Consider the following 9,206-nt stretch of genomic DNA (forward strand, 5'->3'; position numbering starts at 1 on the left):
AATGGTTAAAATGGTAAATTTTACCACAATCAAAAAACAAAAATAAAAAAATCATTGAAAGAATAAATGAAGTTAGGAATGAGTATACTTTCATCAACCACTAAATATTATACCTCATACCTTTGGATTATTCCTAAGAGAATTCGTATCTCCACATTTCATAGATGAGGAAATTAGAACTCAAAGAGCTTAAATGATCTGCCACTATAGACACTGTGTGCGTGTGTGTATATATATTAAAATACACTATATAGAGAGCATATGTAGTATATACCATACAGTGCTGCTCAGCATTAGTGGTGTATTTTATCCAGCTGGTTGTAACCTCCATAAGGACAAGGGCTATGCCTTAGATCTTCTTTTTGTAACCAGGAACTAACACACCCCCACAGGCCTCTTGAATGTTTTGAAAATCCCACATGCCTTCACATCTATATCACAGAAGATGCAGCTGCAGCCCTTTCTCTACACACTACTAACTTGGCAGGGATAAAATGGGCGACACTGAGCACAGTTCTATCCCTAGAGGTGCTCAAACACAGGCCTGGGCAATCAACCACTCACCCTGGGCTTACAATGTGTCAAGAGCTGGGGCAGGTAAAGGTTCAGACAATTTCATCTTTGAGGGAGCTGAGTCCACTGTAATAGACAGATAAGTCTCAGAAATAATTTCAATAATGAAAAGACAAATGCTTAACAAATTGATGTGAGTACACAAATCTAAGGGAGTACTGAGAATATCTATAGGTCTAGAAAATGTGGGCAGTATCTTCAGAGGTGGCTTCTGAGCTGGACCTGAAAGGATGGTTTTCCAGGCACTACCAGTGAAAAGGCCAGAGAGCATGTAGCAGAACGAACAGCAGTCTCAGTGTCAAAAGAATAGACCATTCCCGACTTTGCCATTATCTATGTAAGCAACCTCTGAAAATCCCTGCTTCCCCATACATAAACTTACAGCTAGACGACATGTTCTCCCAGAATCCATCTAGCTCTTTTAAGTGTATTATATTTAATAGGAGCTCCAAAGTCATACTGCCTAGATCCAGATCTTACCACTGTCACTTAAAAGTCGCTTGACCTTGAGCTGGGTAATTAAATTGCTCTGTGCCTCAGTCTCCCCACTTCAGAACACAGGGCTGTTCTAAGGACTGGTGTGATGATTAAATAATATACGCCAATCACTTAGCGTAGGACCTGGCGCATGGTAAGCCCTCAATAAATAAATGATAGTTATTGTCATGATGAGCTGCAGCAAGGGAGGCAAACACCAGAGGCAAAGGCTGTGCCTGCTGCGCTTCCAGGGCCCTCCTGGTCCTGAGACACCCCTGGGGGATGGGAAAGCAGAGCCGGGCTACACACCCTGCACGCATGTGTCACTGGCCAGGCACGGCACGAGCCTCTCCCCGCCCCGGGGAGAGCAGCGATGGCTCAGCAGCCCCGGGGCCGGTTCCCACCCCTCAGCCGGACGCCCGAGGAAGGAAGGGGGCTCCGACCCCACTTACCATGCTGGCCGGGGAGGGGGCGGCTCAGGTGAGCTAGCTCGTGGGCTTCGGACACGTCCCGCTCGCACAGTTCAGGTCATGGTCCCGGCAGACTCGGAAAGTCCCCCGCCCGTGCAAAGACAACCCCTTCCCCACCGGGCCCCGCGGGGACCCGCTTTTAAAAAGAGCACGGCTGCCCAGTCCGTCTCATCGGGGGCTCCCGGGACAATTCATCCAGACCCACCCGTCCCTCCCCAAGGAAACTGAAAAAGCAGGAAATGGGGCTCGGCAGCCAGCGAGGAGGGCAGCGGCTCGGGCCCCCCCCGCCCGGGCCCGACCCCCGCGGGGGAGGCTACGGGCCCAGGCAGGGGATCCCCGGCCTCGGCGGACAGAGGTGGCGGCGGGCCCGGCCCCGAGGGTGAAGGGGCGGAGGCTGAAGGGGCCTCGGCGGGGCGACGCGGCCCGGGCGGCCGGCTCAGAGGAGAGGCCCGGGGGCCCGCGCTGTCCTCGCCGCCTCAGCCCACTCAGCTGCCGCCTTCGCCCCCCAGAGCATCCCTACGCGCGCCCGCCCCGGAGCCGCCCGCTCATGCTGCGCGGCCGCCCCCAACCAACAGCCCTAACGCGCCGGAAGTGGCGAGCGCCGGGCGGCCCCACGGCGCGGCCGCCGGGTTGCGGCGCTGGAACCGGACCAATCCGGAATCGGGCGAGAAGGAGGGGGGGAAGAGCGGGCGGAGGGCGGGGCCGCACCTGACGACTCCAGCGAGCCCCGCCTCCCTCTGGCCCCGCCCCCCGCGCCTACCGCTCGCCCGTCCACGCGGGCCGGCAGCCATCTTGGTAAAGGAAGCCGGGGCGGCCATTCTAGTAAAGGCGCGGTTTCTCTTTCGCTTCTTTAGCTAATTCATTCCGTAAATCTTTATTGAGCGCCTTTTACGTGCCACGCACCGGCCTAGAATTTTGGCGGCACACAGCCTCGTGGAGCTTACATTCCTTCAGTCCACACACACTTTGGCCCTGCCATGGCACAGACTCTGCTGTGGGTGCTAGGACTGGGGGGTAAACAAAATTTCTCTAGTCCCTGACCTCGATAAAGCACATGAGCAACAAGTAAAGAGCATATGAATAAATTAATTGTAGAAACTAGCAGCAGTCCTGTGTTATAGAAACCGTGCCCCAAAGAATAAAACCAGAAATGTAGCAAATTTCTCAAAAACCCAGTGCTGTGATAGTAACTCCCATTCACATCAGACAAGCCCCTTGTACTCAGTAACTATGAACTAGGCCCGGCGCGGTGGCTCAGCCTGCAATCACTTTGGGAGGCTGAGGCAGGAGGATCTCCTGAGCCCAGAAGTTCGAGGCTGCAGTGAGCTGTCACTGCGCTCTCCTGGCCTCTCCAGCCTGGGCGACAGAGTGAGCCCTGTCTCTAAAAATACTAAAACTGAAACACTGTGAACAAAACAGGTGGCTGAGATAGAAAATGGAGGGGAGGGATGGAAATGTCAACAGATCTGGAGGATAAAGTCGAGTGTGGGAAGCATGATCACAGCCAAAGCAACAGCAATTGCAAAGGATATGGTGGGTTCCTGTTCGTATCCTCCAGCCCACTTCACTTGTGAAAATGCTGATTTTTTAAGAAATAGGTCAGGAAACAATCCCAACCAGCTGAGGTTGAGCCCTAGGGTGTGCCTAGTGCATAGACTGGAGCAAGTCTATATATACCACTGGCTCTTGTCAACCTTAAATAACGAGATTTAGAAAACATGATTAAATATAGCTGTGGTCCCCAACCTCTGGATCGTGGACTAGTACCGGTGCATGGCCTGTTAGGAACCAGCCACAGAGCTCCACCCAACCTTCCCTGTCCATGTTAAAATTGTCTTCCATGAAACTTAGGATAGGGCAGGGGGCCGGGGCAGGGGCTGAACAGCAGGAAGTGGGCAGCTGGGCAGGTGAGGGAGGGAACCTTCATCTGTATTTACAGCAGCTCCCCAGCTCCCCTAGGCCCTGCATCACAGCCTGAGCTCCCTCCTCTGTTCCCCACCCACAAAAATTGTCTTCCATGAAACTGGTCCCTGGTGCCAAAAAGGTTGGGGACCATTGAAGTATAGAGTTTATTCAAGCCTAAAGCTTGATAGCCACTGACAGGGTGAATGAATGACCCAAATGACACATTTCACACACAGGCTATGTGAGAGCAACATGGCTGGTTTATTCACCTGGGTGCAGGTAGGCTGAGTCCTAAAAGAGAGTCAGCACAGAAGGGGGTTTAGTGAGGGTTTTTATAAACGGGGATAGCCGACCCCCTCCCACCAGCCCTGTTCAGTACCTAACAGCCACCGAGGAGCACAGATTCACCTTACCCTGAATATACGCTCCAATTAGCAGCAGTTACAGTGGGGGTTATTGTTTTGTTTTGTTTTGTTTTATTTCTTGAGACAGGGTCTCACTCTATTGCCCAGGCTAGAGTGCAGTGTCCTCATGGCAACCTCAAACTCCTGGACTCAAACAATCCTCCTGCCTCAGCCTCCCAAGTAGCTGGGACTACAGGTGTGTGCCACCATGCCCAGCTAATTTTTCTATTTTTTGTAAGGAGGGGAGTCTTGCTCTTGCTCTTGCTCTTGCTCAGGTTGGTCTAGAACTCCTGGCCGCAAGCAATCCTCCCACCTCTCCACAGCCTCCCAAAGTGCTAGGATTACGGGTGTGAGCCACTGCTCCAGACCCACAAGTGGGTTTTTCAGGAAAGAAGAGGTAGTTCCTAAATTATTTACCAAGAATTTACATTAAAATAACATAAGCTACTGATTGGCTATACATTGTTGTTTGTATGACAAATTCCAAGAATAGGAAGATCTTGGTGGAGGCAGCCAATCAGGAAAAAAATGTCTTTAAACAATTGCCCCCAGGCATTGTTGGGGGGGGGGAGGCTGGAGCGGGACCTATTTTTCTTTTCTCAATCACCTGGAAATTCAGAGGCAGTCTCAAAGTTAGTAAGGAGAAAAAAAAAAAACAGAATCACCCGGAAAGACTGTTAAAATGGAGATTGCTTGGCCCCTCTCTTAGGGTTTCCCTTTCATAGGTCTGGGGTGGAGTGTAATAATTTGTATTTCTAACTAATACATTCCCACGGAATGCTGATGCTGCAGGTCCAGAGACCACATTTGCAGAACCACTGGTACAACTCATTACCACAGCAAGCAATAGCTTTCATTTATTCTTTTATCAAATCTTCATTATTGCCCACTAAGTGACAGCCACTGTTCCAAGGATTCAATGCTGAGCAAAACAGACATAGTGGTACCCATATGGAATTTAGAGACAAATAATTTTTAAAGTAGTATACAATAATGAATCAATTATAATTGTGATAGGAGCAATGAAGGAAAAACTCAAACCACCAGGAGATAACTATAACATAGTTATATGTTAACACAGCCAAGGAATCTAAGTGAATCTGGGAGTTTAGGAGAGGGAGGAAGTCATGAAGTGACATTTAAGTTGGGGCCTGAAATAAGTTGGAGTTTGCTAGGCAAAGAGAAGGGCACAGAACATTCTAGGCAGTACAAACGGCATGTGAAGAGAAGCCATCTCAATAGGTATACCTTTGGCTGACATTCCTCCCATAACTGGACTTCCAGGAATAGATCAGCTTCAGATTGGGTGTGATGGAAGGGCTGGATCCATTCCTCTGGGATTTCCTTGCTCTGCTCCCCACATATCAGGATGTTGTCAAGATGCCTACCAGGAACCAGCCAGGGCCACAAACTTCCCTCTTCATATCCAGCAAGAGAGAGCACCTTTTTGCACATCATTTTTTTATGGCAATAAGCTTTATCTTGCTGGTCCTAATTGGCCTGGGTCTGCCCATCCCTGATCTAGCCACAGTGAAGGAGAAAGGAATTGCTATGATTGGCTTAAAGAATCCTCCCCTGGAGTTGCTTTCAATTCCCCAGAATAAACCAGATGTATGGAATGATCACATCAGACCTCCATTGCCAAGCAAGGGTGAAGATTGAATTTAATGTACATAAAACACCTGGCACATAAGGCATGAGATAAGTCACAGCTATTATTAATTTTACTCCAGGGATTTTGGCCAAGTCAACTAAATAACATCTTGCTATTAATATTAATCTCAAGTCTGTCTTATTCCAAAAAAAGATTTAAAGCTGCTATTACTTTTTGTTGGCCCCCATCCATCTCGTCCTGCCCATTCCTATTACTACTGCCCTGGTCTCATTCATTCAGTTATTTGCTCAATAAACATTCGGTGAGTTAGTATCAACTTTGTGCCAGGCCTTTTGCTAAAAACTAAGAATTCCAAGATGAATGAGGTTCAAGCAAATTGTTCACTGCCTAGATCAGCAACAGCTGCTCAATTCCAGCACAGGGTGAGAGGTGATATAACAGAGATGTGCACGAACTTTCTAAGCGTGCAAGGAAGTGGAGAGGGAGGAACTAGCTGTCAAGGAGGGTAGTTGGAAGGCTGAACAAAATGGTAACTTTTGGGTTGGGTCTTGATGGATAAATAGAAGTTCACTCAGCTGCCGCAGAGTCATCACTCCTTTTCCCACTCCAACTTGTCTTCCACTGTGTCAGCACTCTTTCCATTGCAAGTGATAAGATTGGGACCCTACAGCTGGGACTCTGTCATAAGGAAAAAGCAGAATATGTTGTCTCATGAAAAAGAACTATTCCAAAGGGGTGGATTTCATGTATGATGGATTCAGGGTATGAAATATCACAGAAGTCAGTTTCTCTCCATTTGTTGATTCTGCTTCTTTGATTGGGGGTTTTATCCACATGGTGGACCCCATATCTAGGTTTTATCTTTTCCCAGGTTGAAGCCTGGCAGAGAGGAGAGCATGCCTTTTCTACCAATATCCCAGGAAAATAGTCCCATTGGCTTTGATTGGGTCACATGCCCACTTCTGAGCCAATCACTGTGGCTGGGGGAATGCAGTGATGCTCCGATTGGGTAGACCTGAGTCATAGGCTACACCAAGCTCCAGAATAGCTCTTTCAATGGCCAAGATCTTTCTGGGCCCCACCACAGCTCTGTGAGGACATCAGAGCTTGGAGAATTCTCTCATTTTGCAGATACAAAAACATGTCGGTTTCTCGACAGGCATAGGAGTAACAGCGTCACTCAGTATGGATTTAATGAAAGAAGGAAGAGAGGATGACAGTCTAGCACCCTCTGTAGGTGATGGGAATACACTCTGCATTCAAAGCCTGTGAAAGCCTTGAAACTCTGTAGCCAGACTCTCTGGGTTGAGTCTTTATTCAGACTTGTAAGTAACTGTGTGGCCTTTGAGCAAGTCACTTAAACTGTTTGTAACCACAGTTTCCTCATTCATAAAATGGGAAGAATTCTAGTACCTGCTTGGCTGGGTAGGTACTTGTATCAGCCTGGTTCTATTAGGAAACTCAAATTAGGATTTAAAGAACTGATAAGGGGACTATTTAAAAAGAGCAAAGCATAAGGAAACCCTATGAAGGATACCCCAGGTCTAGCAGCAGGACTATTAGTGTTGCTAAGCCTCAGGGGACAAGAGGAGGAATTGTTTGCCAGAATCTGGGAAGGAAGAATTTTGTGAGAGCAGCTGAGGGAAGCAGCCAGCCAAGTCATCCTTCAGGGAGAAAGACAGTGGAATAAATAAATATTCTGACCTCAGTCTCCTCCCACTCTGTAAACTCCTGCTGGGGGTCCCATTGGGTAAATACAACTGCAAACCAGAGAGCAGAGGAGCCTGGTGATGTAGTTCATAGAGGTCAACCTCCTGAAATAGGGCAAGGTAGAGCAGCGAGAGCTGGAAGAAATTATGAAGCAATAAAGCAGGGTATATAGATTATGAATAGAAAAAAACTGTGAAATTACAATACCTCAATTCTGAACAGTGTGTAATAGTTATTTTTATCTAGATTATTTCCCAGACAGGATCTAAATTTAAGAAATTCAGTGTGTTATTGAACAATAATCCCTTTTTTAATGGCAAATGAAAATAGTGAGGATGAAACAAGATCACAAATAGATCCAAAAACCTGATGTGACAAAAGAAAAGATGAGCCCTGGTCCTTGGATAAATGAATACAATTTGAGTGCAAAATACCTCTATTTTATATGCAGATTAGAACTAATAAAAAGTAAACGCAGAAAACTGAAAGGACAACTTATTATGAAGCAGATGACAAATGAGAAAATAAATCTGGGGCTGTAATGAGGGAAGATATAAAAAAGATTCATGAAATCACGTAGCTACAATATAATCAAAGGCTGAAATACAGGTGCAACCCAGGTGTCAGCTGTTTCTTTGTCCTCTGGCTCCTGGTGGCTCTCTTCTTTGCCCACTGTCAACCTGGATGTAAAACTCAGAACATCTTTAACTTTCCCAAAACAATTCACTCCTATCAAAGCAGTGTTTCCAATGTGGATGACGTTGGCTTTGTGCAAGAGACATCTCACCATTTCGGAAATGATTCTGGTCACCCAATCAGTAAGATCATGTCCCTCAACCCCAGCAGTCACTTCGAGAAGTAAAACCATCCTCCATTTTCAATGCTCCTGGGGGCAGTACTACCCTCAACTGAGAAACCCAACACCAATGGCGTAGGGCGCTACCTTTACTGAAGATTTCATAAGGATATGGAAAAGAGGCTGGGCGCGGTGGCTCACGCCTGTAATCCTAGCCCTCTGGGAGGCCGAGGCGGGTGGATCACTCAAGGTCAGGAGTTCGAGACCAGCCTGAGCGAGACCCCGTCTCTACTAAAAATAGAAATAAAAACTATCTGGACAACTAAAAATATATATAGAAAAAATTAGCCGGGCATGGTGGCACATGCCTGTAGTCCCAGCTACTCGGGAGGCTGAGGTAGTAGGATCGCTTAAGCCCAGGAGTTTGAGGTTGCTGTGAGCGAGGCTGATGCCACGGCACTCACTCTAGCCCGGGCAACAAAGTGACACTCTGTCTCAAAAAAAAAAAAAAAAAAAAAGGATATGGAAAAGAGGTCTTACATCACACACTCCATAGCAAAAAACCTAAAACCTTCCTGCTTTTTTTTTTTTTCACACTTTCTGCTTTTTTCCCACAATCCTTCTTCTGATAATCCCCGTTTTCCTGTGAAGGACCATCCCTCCTTGACGCTCAGTTCTTGGAGTGTGGGTGGGGCTGGCCCTACCCCTTGGTGTCAGGAGTGAGCTTGTGACCTAAGATAATACAGTTTCCATTCATTTACTACAAAACCAACGCTGTAAAAATAACCTTATGTATACATGTACTTATTATAAGTGTGCAGGTATGTCTATAGGATAAAGTCCCAAAAGGGGATTGCTGGGTCAAAGGATAAATGCCTTTGTGTTTTTGGTGGATTGTGCCAAATCACCTTCCATAGGAGTCGTGCGCTCCTACCAGCAACACAGAGAGTATCTATTTCCACGTAGACTGGCTAAGAGCATATATTGTCAAACTTCTGGATTTTTGCCAATCTGAGAGGTTAAAAAATAGTATCTCAGTGTCATCACAATTTTTTTGTGTGAATTGTCTGTTTATGTGCTTTACAACTCTTTTCTATTGAGTTATTGGGCTCTTTTATCTCAATTTCTAGGAGTTCTTATTTAATAGGGAGGTTATTTGTGATATGACTTGCAAATGTTTTTCTCAGATTGTTGTTTTTCTTTTGATTTGGGTTCTGCTTTTTTTCATGAAGAAGTTTTTATCCCAAGTCAGTGAA

At 46.8% G+C, this 9,206-nt stretch overlaps 1 protein-coding gene across 3 annotated transcripts in view; it reads right to left on the reverse strand.

The window, feature by feature from the left end:
• XPO6 (exportin 6) overlaps positions 1-2,077 on the reverse strand; it is a 98,144-nt gene extending 96,067 nt beyond the window's left edge. For all 3 annotated transcript variants that reach the window (XM_045542856.1, XM_045542857.1, XM_045542855.1), the window contains exon 1: positions 1,503-2,077. In XM_045542856.1, coding sequence (XP_045398812.1) covers positions 1,503-1,505 — 3 coding nt within the window. In that variant the 5' untranslated portion in view covers positions 1,506-2,077. The remainder of the gene's footprint in view (positions 1-1,502) is intronic.
• Positions 2,078-9,206: the final 7,129 nt, after the last annotated feature.

Source organism: Lemur catta, chromosome 2 (assembly GCF_020740605.2).
Source record: "Lemur catta isolate mLemCat1 chromosome 2, mLemCat1.pri, whole genome shotgun sequence".
NCBI classification, from domain to species: Eukaryota; Metazoa; Chordata; class Mammalia; order Primates; family Lemuridae; genus Lemur; species Lemur catta.